This window comes from Neovison vison, chromosome 1 (genome assembly GCF_020171115.1).
Source record: "Neovison vison isolate M4711 chromosome 1, ASM_NN_V1, whole genome shotgun sequence".
In the NCBI taxonomy this organism is placed as follows: domain Eukaryota; kingdom Metazoa; phylum Chordata; class Mammalia; order Carnivora; family Mustelidae; genus Neogale; species Neogale vison.
The window spans coordinates 54,552,313-54,565,771 of NC_058091.1; the positions used below are offsets into that span (position 1 = coordinate 54,552,313).

Consider the following 13,459-nt stretch of genomic DNA (forward strand, 5'->3'; position numbering starts at 1 on the left):
CATTCAAAGTAATTACTGGGGTGCCTGGGTGGCTCAGTCAGTTAAGTGTCTGCCTTCAGCTCAGGTCATGGTCCCAGGGTTAGGGGATCGAGCCCCATGTCGGGCTCCCTGAGCAGTGGGAGTCTGCTTCTCCCTTTGCCCCTAACCCACTTGTGCTTGTGCTCTCTCTCTCTCTAATAAATAAAATCTTAAAAAAAAATCCAAAAACTCAAGGTAAGAATTAAGTATGTACTTATTGCCATTTTGTTACTTGTTTTACAGTTATTTTAGTTCTTCCCTGTTCCTCTTTTCTCTTAATCTCTTCCCTTGTGGTTTGATAGCCTTCTCTGGTGATATGCTTGGATTCATTTCCCTTTATATTTTTACATGTCTATTACAGGCTTTTGATTTGTGGTTACCATTAGTTTGATATACAACACCCCATGCACATAGCAGTCTATATTAAGTTGATGGTCACTTAAGTTTGAAATCATTCTAAAAGCACTAAATCTTTACTCTCTCAACCCCATGTTTTATGTGTATAATGTCATATTTTACATCTTATTTTGTGAATCACTTGACTGATTTTTATAGATACAATTGATTTTACTGCTTTTGTGCTTTAATCTCAGTACTGGTGTTATAAGTGATTGATCTACTACTTTTACATACTACTATGATCTGTTACTTTTTGTATTTACCTCTGAAATGTTTTCCTTTCATCATTTTCTTACCCCTGATTATGTTGTTTCCTTTCCACTCAAATCATTCCCTTTAGTGTTTCTTGTAAGGCTGGGTTAGTGGTGATGAACTCTTTGAACTTCTGTTTGTATACTCTGAATAACAGCCTTGCTGGGTAGGGTATTTTTGGTTTTGTTGTTGTTGTTGTTGTTCCTGTCAGCACTTTGAATATATCATGCCATTCCCTTCCGGCCCCTGCAATGGTTCTGCTGAATAATCAGCTGATATAGCCTGATGGGGCTTTCCTTATATGTTAACTCTTCTCTCTTGCTGCTTTAAAAAGTCTCTTTGTCACTACTTTTTGCCAGTTATTACGTGTCTTGGCGTGGACTTCCTTGGACTGATTTTGTTGGGGGCTCTCTTTGCCTCCTTGATCTGGATGTCTGTTTCCTTCCCCAGATGAGGGGAGTTTTCAGCTATCATTTCTTAAAATCAGTTTTCTGCACCCTTTTCTCTCTCTTCTCCTGGGATCCCTATAATGTGAAGTTATTATGCTTGATTATGTCACTGAGTGTCCTTAACCTATTCTCATTTTTTCTTTTTCTTTTTCTTTCTTTTCTTTCTTTCTTTTTTTTTTATTTCAGCCTAGTTGCTTTCCAGTCCTGTCTTCCAGCTCACTGATCCATTCTCTGCCTCCTCTATTCTGCTACTGATTCCTTCTAGTGTATTATAATTGCACATAATTGCAGTTATTGAGTTATTGAGTTAATCTCTGATTGGTTCCTTTTCCTATTTTCTAACTTTGTTGAAGGTCTGAGATACTCCACTCTTCTCAAACCCAGTGAGTATCTTTATGACCATTATTTTGAATTCTTCATTGGGCATATTACCTATCTCTTTCATTTAGCTCTTTGTCTGTATTTATGTCCTATTCTTTCACTGGGGACATATTCTTTGGTCTCCTTATTTTGTCTAACTCTGCATTTGTTTCTGCTTATTAGGGGAGTCAGTTATGTCTCTTTATGTAGCCTTACAAAGAAGAGGTTCCGTAGTCACCTGTTCACCTCAGCCAGGAGCTTCAAGGGATCTTCTGTGCAGACTGCCTAAATCCTACTGTTGCGGCTGAGCCTCAACAGTTTGCCTTCAGTCCAGTCGGCTGCTATGGGCTGTGTTTGGTCCCTATGCTAAGAGTCAGTTTGGGGTGGTCACGGGCTTTCACTTGGGTGGTGTTGGCAGTCAGACCAGATGCCTGCCCTCTGCCTGTTTGCAAGGGCTGCTGTCACACTCAGCTGTAGGGGGTTCTCTATGTGTTGTCCTGAGAAGCTTCTATTGGTGGACAGGGCTGGCAGTCTGGCCAGATGGCTGCCAGCACTACAGATGCACCGATCCATAGGGCACTCACCCTGCACTGCTGGTTAGAAGGTTTGGCTACTGGGGCTGAGTGTACTGGAGGAGTGTGGTTATCTTCCCCTCTCTGCGGGGCGGGAGTCACTTTGGAAAAGCAAAAGTCCCTGCCAGGGCTGCTTCTAGGTTGGGTCCTGGTGAGATCCACTTTGGAAGGAGTCCTGCCAACTGAGATGGTCTGGATGGGGCAAGTCCACAGGAGAACCCCGGGGCTGTGTGTGTGGTGCTAGCAAGGTAGCTGGAGAGTGTTCACCCTGTTTCCTACAGGTGGTCCAGGTGGGGATGGAGGCAGTGGTACCTGCCTGCTTTATTGTTCTTGGAGAAGTCTCCTAAAGAGCCCAGTCTCTCCAGCACCAATTCTTAGTAAATAAATCTCCTGCACACATACCCTGTGCTTTTCAAACTGCTGCTTCTGTGCCATATCTTGGCGGGCTTGTTTGTTATGCTAGCTCTTTAAGGGCAAGGACTATTTCCTATCCCCCTCAGCTCTCTTGAAGCTGAGTCACTGATTTTTAAAGTACCTGCAGTTCAGCCCAGCTGGTTGTTAAAAATCCACAAACCTGAAACCCACTGGTTTTCAAAGCCATCTTCCATTGCTGGTCCCCCTTGTCTAGTGTGCCTAGTGTGGCGTCTGTTCTCAGTTCTCCAGTGCATGGGGTGTCCCTCCTGTTTGTGGTCAGTCTCGCTAGGATTTAGTTCCTGGCCATGTCTCCATCCCTCCTACCTTTTTGCTCTGTCCTTCTCTCAACAGTGAACTAGAAAGTCTGTCTTGCCCATCTTTGGGGTGTTTTCTGGGTTCGATGCACTGATGAGGCTGTTACCTGGTTGTGTCTATGGGATAAGGTGAGCTTAGGATCCACCTACTCTGCCCTCCTCCCGGAAGTCCTCCAGGTGGGTTTTCAGTCCCATCTTAACTGAGGCTGCTGTAACACTAGAGTTTCGGGAGAACCACTATCTCCCCAAATTGATAAGACACTTTGGCAGAGTTCATGGATCAAAGTTTGAGGTCCCCAAAATGCTCATCAGAACTGGGATTAGGGTGAGGTGAGCAAAGTGCCCGGGGCACCGGTGGAGGTGGGAGGTGGCTGCTGTCAGGGCCAGGCAGGTGCAGGCGAGTACCTGAGCGTGAGTGTCTCCTTAGTCTGTACTCTGCCTGATCGCTGTCCCTCCCCCCACACTCTTGTCTTGGTTTTAGGGCCCATGATGGCTCTCAAACTATTTGTTTAAATTCTGACTGAGAGTAAGAAACACATTCTACACACAGCCAGTATACACGCATGTGCACAGAGACACATCCACACTGGAAAAAGATTACAAGTCTAACAATACCAGTCTTACCTTTGGAACACACCCTGCTATTTTCTATTCTATTCTACTTTACAAAACTGCTTTTCATGACCCTTTAAAATGATTTTTCCAATCCACTAATGAATTGCAAGCTGCAGTTTAAGAAGCTTTAGTTCAGTCGGTGCTCAGTATTTTAACATAAGGGCTACTTGAAAGGATTCCAGTGACAGCTAAAAACTATCACCCCTAGGCATTTTTCATGATGGTCTTGATGTGACTGACAGAAGTACAGGGGATCCTTTACTACTGATCTTGCTCTACTGGGACTCTGGGGGCCACAACAGGAAGCCAGAGCCACCCATGGTAAAGCGGGATGCCCCGGGCCCCATTCCACATAAGCCGCCTTTTTGATACACGGAAGCTTCCTGAAATTTCCTACTGAGTGCCTCTCTGTTAGGACAGGGAGGAAACAAGTATGACAGACACGTGGCCGTCAGCTCATCCTCCACCTCAGTAACTGCTCTGCACTCAGGCCACACAGCCGCCAAGGTGTTTACGACACTGCTGCTGTTGGGACCCTGAATGGATGGTCTAGCTGGTAAATTGTTTTCCTTAAGGACCTAATAGCTCCCAACACTCAAATGCTGGTTTTTACTGTGAAGAGAAGAGGACGCAGGAGACACACAATTTCGGTTTTACAGTGGCAGGTATTTTGGATGCAGTTTATACTGCCTCCTGCGGTAGTTGGGAGGAGCAGAGTAGACACTGACTACAGACTGGGAGGGAGGAGAGGTCAGGAAGGAGAACATTCCTGCCGAGTTCATAGTGGTAACAGAATACTCCTTTCTCAGGAAATTGTACTTTTCAAATCAGGTATTTTCAAAGCAAGAGTACCCTTTTTAATGAAGCTTCATTTATAAAAAGATCTGAGCTGAGGTGTAGAGGTGGCTCAAGGCAAAGTTGGGCCACCTCCTGTCCCCCATAGCTGCCATCCCTCCCATTGCCTAGCCCCTGGGACCGGGGCACATAGGACGCCACTGACCAAGGCTTATGGGTTGCCTCACAAGCACTGTCACATTCATCTCGGCACTCAGTGAAAGTACTTTCCTAGTGAGAACTAGAACAGCTTGGTTCAAGATTTGAATGGAGGTGGCGTTGGGCAGAGATACTGACCATGTTCTTAACTGTCAAGTGGACCAGGCAGAAAAGATGGGGGAAAAAAAGTCACACCTATTTGGAAAACATCTTGCTTCTCAAGTGCTTTTTGGTGTGAGTTGTGGACTTTTGGCAGTTTTCTACCTTGCTTGCATACTGTTGTGCTGCTTTTCAAAGTGAAATTTATGGCTGGTCCTGTGGTTCCAAAACCTGTCTACTGAACATCTTCTATAGACGGACAGATTATAACAGTGAACCACAGATTCGGGCTGCGTTTGTCATCTGCGTGAGTCCGGCACTTCATACCCCAGCTAAGGGCAAAAACATCCTCCCTTCTGGTGAGGACAGCATGGGTGGGCCTGGCCTGCTGCCGTGAAGTCTGGGGCCATAACACTGAGCCTCAGTCATGCTCTCTGAGGGAGAAAGAAGTACCGTATCAGATGCGTGTAGTTGGGTGATGTCTATTTTGAGATTTTTTTTTTTAAACAAAAATGTGGTGTTTTAAGATTTAATCATCTAGCCTGTATTTATTCAGAGATGTAGCTTCCACGGAAAGGAAGCAGGAATATTTGGATAAAGTCAGTCTTTTCACTTTCTTTCAGAATGAATTTAGATGTTTTTGCACTGTCATCTCTAATGCACCACTGCCAGAATCTGTGTGTTCATCATGGAGTGTCTGCAGCCATGATCCACGAGAGAACACGTCAGCTTGTCCCTGGGCAGTGTCCCAACACCGGGGGCTGCTGCACTCGGGCCGACTGCCCAGTTCGTAGTCTGTGTTTAATAAATGCCAGGTATTAATATATCCTTACTTTGGTTAGCTCTTAGAACAATCTATAAGAAAGAAACTCATTTACTGTTTCAGTGGTGACGGGGCTCAGAGGCATGAAGTCATTTGACTGAAGTCTTAGGCTTGTAAATGCTCTATTCAGGGTTCAAACCCCTCAGAACTGGGACTTATGGTTCTTATGGCTCTTTTCATGATCTACCTCGGGGCTCAGGCTCCAAGAGCCTCAGGGCAACAGGAAGTTGAGGGTCCTTTCTCTGAAGGTGTCTTCAATTCTCCATTTATGTGTGAACTGGGATGGAAGATTGAGAAGACCACTTGTTTCTCAAAAACGTCCACTGCCTAGTTTCCTGAGAGTTGTTCAGTCTTTTTAAGAATCTTAATTAAGCACCCATGATCCTGGAAAAATTCTTCTCCCTATTGCCAGTATCCCCAAAACCATGGCTTAGGCTGAGGAAGAAAGTGAGTCATAAATGACCCAAGTGGTTTGTGTATTAAGGCGCATTTGTAATTATCTGTGTGGACATTACCGTGTTCCAGGTTCTCACTGCTTTCGTAGCATCCTGAGTCTCGTGGAGAGCATCCGCTCAGGCCCTGGCTGTCCACCAGCAGCTTCTCCTGGGATCCTGACTGGTCGCTGTTACCTGGAGAAGGTTAACACAGAGCAGGGAATCATAAGGGGAGGGAAAAGCCAAGGTTTTCCTGATTTTATCCTTCTATCCCCATACATTTTTAGGCCTTGAACTTCTGGAACAGAGCTAACTGTTTAAAAGTAAATGAAATAAAAATGGAGGAGCTCAGAACAGATTTTGTGCAGGTCATTACCCAGAGGATGGCTCTGGCTTCAGGCCAGTCAGGAAGGGGGAGAATTCAGAGCACTGTGTGGGCAGTCGGGGAAGCTTTCTGAGGGATGGTACCGTGGATTGGGAGCCAAGAGTGAATATTCCCTTTTCATAAGCAGGTTGTCTTAAGATTTGTCTTCCAAGTTATTGGTCACCAGCTTTCCCAATTTGGAAGCCAATGTGAAAGTAAGTGGTAAATGAAATATTGAATTTTATTACAAGTTGGGAGCATTCCTAGGTCTTGGCGATAAGCGCTGGCTCTCGTATTCTCTCAACAGGAGTAAGATTGGAAAATGGGGACATGAACCTGATAGGGGCACATGTTAAATCCTTCTGTTTTTGTTGTCTGTAGTGTGTTCGGAGGTTTTCTTTCCTTTCTGCCCTTTCTTTGTTTGGGGTCAGCATTTCTATTCCCTGTGTACAAAAGTAAGACAGGGAAGGTTCAGGAATCCCCCTAACTGGGACACTGAGTCATGAACACTCTTCAGGTGGGTGACTAAAAAAACCCTTAAAGAGAACTACCTGGTGTTCTGTCCAGGAAATGTGCCTAAAGTCAATCACATGGGAAATAAGGGGGAGGGGGGCTTTCATCACCCAGTGACATCCCCCACCCATTCTACAGAGTGGGCACATAAGACCTTACAGGGAGTGAGGTTACAGGAAGAACATCTTTGTATTATTATGCAGAGAAAGTACTTGGTCACATAAAACAGAGGCCAAAAAAACATTTTCTGCATAAATGGCTTAAATTTATTTTCCTTTCTCTTCATTACTCTTCCCCTGACCACATACATTAAAAAAAAATAAATAAAAACCCCAGAAATCTGATCCTGTTTCTCAGGTCATTAAACAGTGAATTGTAGGAAGGCAGATGACTGCCATTCCACAATGTGCCAGCTGTCCCTCCTGCCCACTCTCCACTTCCTGTTTGCATTTCTCACATGGAAACCGTTTTCTGACACTAATCATGGCTGAGGAAGCCTTTGAAGTAGAACCCCAAGTTAAGAAGTGCTATTTTTTAAATGATTAATGAAAAATTAATGGAAGCACAGCAGCAAAACCTTCCCCCCCACCATAAAGTGGAACATTCTAGAGTGATGTCCTCATTATGTGGAAGAGTCTGTGGATTTGAAGTGGCCTTTGTCCTCGTCTAATATGTTATTTAGGAAAATGATACATGTAAAATGAGGGCTTTCAGCTATCAGTTACAACCCAAGAAGAGGAATCAATGTAGTTTGTCCTTGGCGAGACAGTTCACTGTACCACCGCAGCCAAAACAGACTCCACAGTGCTGACCGATGGGAATAAAAGAGGACACTTGTCCTGTTACAGTAGGAAAATGACGACTGTGTCTGCATCTTCACGACTGCCAGCCTCACCAGACACAGCCAGGGTTCCTGAAGTTATGAGGAGTGAGGGGATCCCTCACATTATCTGAAAACCAGTTCAGAGGCCTACATCAAGGGGCTATGGTCACTTCCTGAAAGATTCATTCAGCTACTTAGCAGGAGTCCAACTATCAAGTTTAGGAAAAGTTCCTCACACTAAAAGCCAGTATTTACCAAGTAACTTGTCCTCCTTCATTAGGAAGAGCTCTCAGATGGATGGCAGATTCAAGGCCATATCCTCTCCCCCACTTACTAGCATGAATGCCAAGGTATAAAGGAGAAGAAAGAAGATGAGCTAGGACCATGAAAATTCTCATAGGCAAAGAAGCTCGGAGGACTGGGTTTGGTGGGCTGAAACCCTGTGTGGGTATGACCTGAACTTGGACCTGAAGGGATTTTTGGTTAAAGCCCTCCTGCATCTCACATACACAACAGGGAGTAAGAATAACCTTGGGAAGGAAGAGAGAATGGGATTCTTGGGTAGCAGGCCTTTCAGTGAGCTTTTAAGCAGTTCCTTGTATTCTTTAAAAAACTGAAGCCAATAGGCCAAACTGTTAGCTGTAGTTGGCTTTAAGAAGTAGATATGTGGATTTGTTTTTTCTCATAGTTTTCGGTATATTAGAAATAATTGCTGATTAAAATTCTTATTAAAATTATCTAGTAAGAGTTTTTATCTGGCAGGCTTAGGACGGTGATTTTGGAGTCATTGCAAGGAAATGCTATCAGACAGTCTTTTCCAAGTGGAACTCTGCACGAAGGCCTGCACTCCCCATACACAGATGTGCAATCCGAGTGACTGGGAGGTCTGCCTGCCAAACGATGCTGGAGATGTGCCTCTTGCTCTTGTGAGTAGCTGAGCTAGAAAAGCTGTAAGATCTCAGTAGATTTCTAGATGATCTAGTGCACAGAGATTCAGTTTGCCAGAAATCTATGGTGTTCCTTTAGGTTTTTACTTCTTAAACAAAATTTAACTGCACTGAATGTAAAGTCTTATAATCCTAGGATAGGTCCGGATCCAGACCATTGGCACTCATCAGCACCCCGCAGTCCCTGAAGCCTTTGAGAACCAGGAACAGGAAGGGCTACTTTGTAGACTGGGGATAGTCTAAGCAATGGCCCAGCACAGCTCTGCAATGGTATTTAGAAAGTAGCGAAGAGCTCTCCTTAGACTTCTGAGTATGCATCATGAAAGGCAGATTCCCTCCTATAAAATATCCCCTCGTGCCAACCTCAGGGCATGCTTCCAGGAGGGGCAATGAATCTGAGCCCATGTGGCAGGAAAGAGACGAAGCCCAGATCCATCCTGTCTTATCCTCAGTGTGTAGCTTCACTCCCCCATGCTCTGAATGCTACAGGAAACGTAACAGATAGGGTTCATAAGCCAGCTGTTTTCAGTGGCTGAGGGAGAGCAAATAGAAGAGCAGATGTGGTCCAGGAGAGTAGATGATTTAACATTAATTGATATTAATACAGCCAACTGGCCAGACCAGGCACAGGGCCAGAAGGCTCTCTGTCCACAACCAGGCCACATGGCCCCACCCCAAGGGACAGCTCCCCTCCCAAGAGACCAGGTTATAAAGTAGGATTAACTATGAAACACAATTCTCTTCAGATCTATCCTTGAAGGCAGTATGTTTATCTAGGGTTCAGATACCTATCTAATGGTGTGTGGTCCTCTGTGTTTCTCAGTTAATTCAGGGGGAGGACCGATTAAGCAGAAACGAATTTAACTGTACTCACTCACTTCTGTGTCTCCTGGGCCTGATACATCCAGTCATGTAGACTTTTTTCCCCACCATTAACTATGGTTTTGGTTTGTCTTTTAGCAATAGAAATGCTATTAGCTGGTGAAGCAGAACATTTGAAAGAAAATGCATCTGAATTCAGTAACTAGAAAAGATACTCCCCTCTTAATGAATAATTTCAGGGGTATTTCTGATGTCAGGTTGGAGAATAAAGAGCAGATAAGACTAGGTTAATGGAGCAGAGGATACAGTGTATTCAAACAGGCTGTAAAAGCCGTGAGCTCACTGAACTCTGCACCATGGACTGTAAAGCTGAGCTCTCGCCTCGGTGGAGACGGTAAAACATGGGATTCTCCGCTCTCCAAGTTCCCCTCAGGTAGTCCCGCTGCTTCAGGGGAAGCTGATGAGTGTCATTTACTCATTAGCCCTCCCCTTTGATAAGGGAACAACTCTGGAGTGCTCTGAGGAGGGACGGGCCCTTGGCTGGCAGGACACTCGCAGCGTGACCGCTCCTTTGGTGCCCTGGAAGCCCAATGACCTGCTGTGGAGCCCACCAGGCTGAAGGAGGCTTCTGCCATGTGAGGACAAAGGAGAGAGTGTTTCCTTCCATGTGACCTAGAAATATGCCAGGAGAGGCACCAGCAGGAAGGTCTTCTTTTGCCCTCCCATCAACCAAAATGGCTACACGGGGAATTCATGCCTTTTTTGCCGTTTGACCTAATGCAAGACGGACCCTGGCCTGGGATGGAGCAGGACCAATAGAGTGACTCCAGGGACCCCAGCATGTGGCTAAACGAGGGACCCCTGGGTGCTGGGAGGCACTTACTGTCATATTCCTGCAACAGCTCCACTGCTGTCAAGAGAACAGCCCTGTGCTCCGGGTCCCTGATATTTAACTCATCCAAGTCCTCCTCCTCCAGGAGCTTAAATGTGTCCAGGTCTTCGTACCCGTTGAACAGAAAAGTGGGCATGTGCTCCTGTGAGGGAAGGAACAGAAGACACGGGGAGTCAGCAAGTGCTGCTCTGGGATACTTGACCAACACCCGGCCTCAAAGCCCTGAACCCTTTCCGCAGTCACTTTTGTGCTAACTGGAAGATCCGTAACACTCATTCATCATCTGTTCTGTACCTCCCAGTTGCACGGCTTAGCAGGCCGGCGGGGCATCTCATTAATCACGGGCTAAGAAGCTGTACCTTGTAGGCTGAGATGGACTCCACTGGCTCGCATTTTAATTGGGCCTTTGCCCTGACTGATGCCTTTAATGCCACACAGCGAACCATGGGGGTCACTTTCCCTTCATTTACAGAGCTACCAAAATCCAACTCAAAGCCCTGTGACTTTCTCAGGAGCAAGAGAATTTGCAAGGACACAGGATCTCCTGCTGGGGTCCCAGCGCACTAGATCCCGGGAATAATGGGGTTGGGGGACAGTGGGCCACTCCTTGAGGCCTGGGGGTGCCCAGGGCTTTGTGCTCACAGCTCTTTGAAAGCCGAGCTCTTGGGGCTAGCAGCACATTCTGACCCGGGACGTGGGTGGTCCCCTCAGCAGAGGTCAACAGCAGCATTAGCATGCTGGTACCTATGTCTTTCGAGTAATGGATACTCGTCCTAGTAAAGGGCTGCCCTGCTGGATGACACAGACCATCCCTCCCCTTCCCGGAAAGTGCCCTTGCTTAATTTAGGAAAAGGAAAAGGCAACAGGGTGCCACGTGTGACTGGAACAGGAAGAAGCTGACTTTCAGGTTGATCCGATCCAGGAGATCTTCCACAGATTTAGGCTGGGGTGGTCTTCCTTTCCTCCTCCTCCTGGTGGGGCGCTTGGGCTTCTCTTCTTCCTCATTTAGCACATCTACGTAGATGAACTTGAATGTGCCGACCTTGTTATTCAACAGACCCATCCAGGTGCCCATGGGTGGCTTGCTGATTATATCGATGATGTCTCCTTTCTGTGGCCCAGGGAACAGAGATCTTTCCATTAGCTCCATCTCTAGGCATGAACCATGCATCAGTTAGATGTGTTCATCATCACATAGAAGGGAAGCTACTGAAGGCCAGAATCAGGTTCCACAAATCACTCTACGTAATTGGGAGCCTGGCAGAGAGCCAGATTCCTTGCATGCCTGAGGTCCACCCTGCACCATGAGATGACGTGTGGTTCAGGTCTGTCCTGGTGCTTTTGGCTACGTGGGCACCTGGCTTTCTGGATGCCTGGCCATCATCCACAACTCCCCCCCCCCCCAGAGAAAGATTTTCCACCCACTAAGCAAAGGCCAGAGCACTCCCATTCTAGAACTGCTTTATACACTGTGCGCAGCTCCAGCCGCCCCATTAAACATCACTGGTCAGTCACACAGAGAAGACAGTAAAGTTTTTTCAGCTAGACGAAGAAAATGGAGGGTGGCGGGCAACTGAATTCTACAAGGAAGCAGAGGTCACAGGTAAGGGCTAGGGGAAGAGGTGGAGATGACAAGAGGAGTAACACAAACCCCACCTCTGTTGTAAGTGCTAGTTAGGTCTCTGACTTGTTTTTCTCTACAGATGAGACCAGTTTTTCACTGTGGCCAAGATACCAGTATGCACTACAGGAAGCCAGCATTCAACAGCAAGGAAAACAGACCACGTCTTACAGACACGGAGAGTCGCTCTGAGGCCAGGCAGAGACCTACCTTGAGCTTGAGTGAGTCTGTGTCATAGGGACTAGGCGTGAAGTCGGTGTGTACCCTGGCGCGCCCACAGAAGGGACCCCGGTAGGGGGGCTCCTCGTCATCACCGTCTTCCGACTTGACGCTCTCCCTGTTGCTGGTTGAGGAATCAGTGGTACTTACTGTCTGACCACCTGCGCAGGAAAAATAGGAAGAACAAGGGTCGATACAGACTTCCGCACAGCAAAGCTTAAAGGCACAAAACTCAGGGACAGAGCAGGGAAGTCACAAACCACAAGTGTATGTCAGGATCCCAGCAGGGCTGGGTTAGGAGGCCAGGGGATTCGAGTTTGCTGATTGTTATCCCTAATCAACCACCTAACGAGACCGGGAATCCAGCAAGTTCTCTACGAGCCAGACTCCCTAATGGAGGACACCACAAGCCTTCTACAGTCCTAACCTCTCTAGCTTACTGTTTTTACCCCATTTTACAAATGAGGAAACTCAGAGAAGTCAAGAAACGTGCCCCAGACCAGCTGCTTTGAATTACTCTCTTCCCACACCCCCCCTCCCAATACCCTCAGCCGACACAGCCAACACCCCCGAGAGTCCTGGCGTGAAGAGCACTTGTTACGTGTATAACATTTATAATTCTCTCTCCCCACCCACCTTTGGTCATTTAAGGAGCCTTTCCCCTTGACTTGTTCCTCTCCCTTCTCCAGACCCTTCCTCAGAAGTGTTGTTTTCTCCAAAATTCATTACCCCCTCTCTTGTGCCCCTGCTATACACCTCTGCTCCTGAACAAACATGCCCCTTGGCCCGCCTAGTTTGCAGGTCTGTCTCTAACAGCACCCAACGGGTTGGAACTTGGTCTGACTCCTTAAATCGCCTCTAGACACTCGGCAAAAGGCTGATTTTGACGCCAGCTGCAAGCACGTATAATGATAAAGCAAACCTACTCATTGAGCTTTGCCCACTCAGAGAACTGCGCAGACTCTCCACGGACCCTCCGGCTTTGAGCTTGGGCTTGTCCATGTGTTCACCATCCGGCTGTGAAGGTGGAGGGGAGCCAGGCATGCCGTCGAGGCCCGAGTCCTGGAATGGGTTTCAACACAATTAAGTTGCTTCAGGGTGCTTGGACGTCATCTCACAATGTGAGGCAACTAAACCTCCGCTAAGGCAATCACAGCCATTTTTATAACCATATTTGATTCCATACCCGATATTCTCCTTTTTAATCTATACCCTCGCTTCAGTTGAGAGTTGTGGCTCACATAACTCAGTCATTTTTCATGCTCAGATAGATTCTCCTGAAATCCCTAAGAAAAATCTACCTCTGAGAACATTTCATTAAAGGCTTAGAGACTTCTAGCGTCATCCCTAGGCTAGTGATAAAGCAACAGTTTGAATGCAGATCATAGTCTACCTGTAATGTAGTATCTGAAAGTGCCATCAGAAAATATTCAATCTATCAGAAATGCTTACACCTAAAAAAGAAAAGGCCAGATTCTTTTTTTGTTTACATGAATTCTTGAAATTAGCTAATGAA

At 46.4% G+C, this 13,459-nt stretch overlaps 1 protein-coding gene across 4 annotated transcripts in view; it reads right to left on the reverse strand.

Moving 5' to 3' along the window:
• The window catches only part of SASH1 (SAM and SH3 domain containing 1), a 308,822-nt gene that overhangs the window by 11,425 nt on the left and 283,938 nt on the right, over positions 1–13,459 (reverse strand). For all 4 annotated transcript variants that reach the window (XM_044247105.1, XM_044247100.1, XM_044247094.1 and 1 more), the window contains 5 exons: positions 12,870–13,005; positions 11,935–12,104; positions 11,005–11,214; positions 10,095–10,245; positions 5,824–5,937 (listed from right to left, as the gene is read on the reverse strand). In XM_044247105.1, the coding sequence (XP_044103040.1) occupies positions 5,824–5,937; positions 10,095–10,245; positions 11,005–11,214; positions 11,935–12,104; positions 12,870–13,005 (781 nt within the window). The remainder of the gene's footprint in view (positions 1–5,823; positions 5,938–10,094; positions 10,246–11,004; positions 11,215–11,934; positions 12,105–12,869; positions 13,006–13,459) is intronic.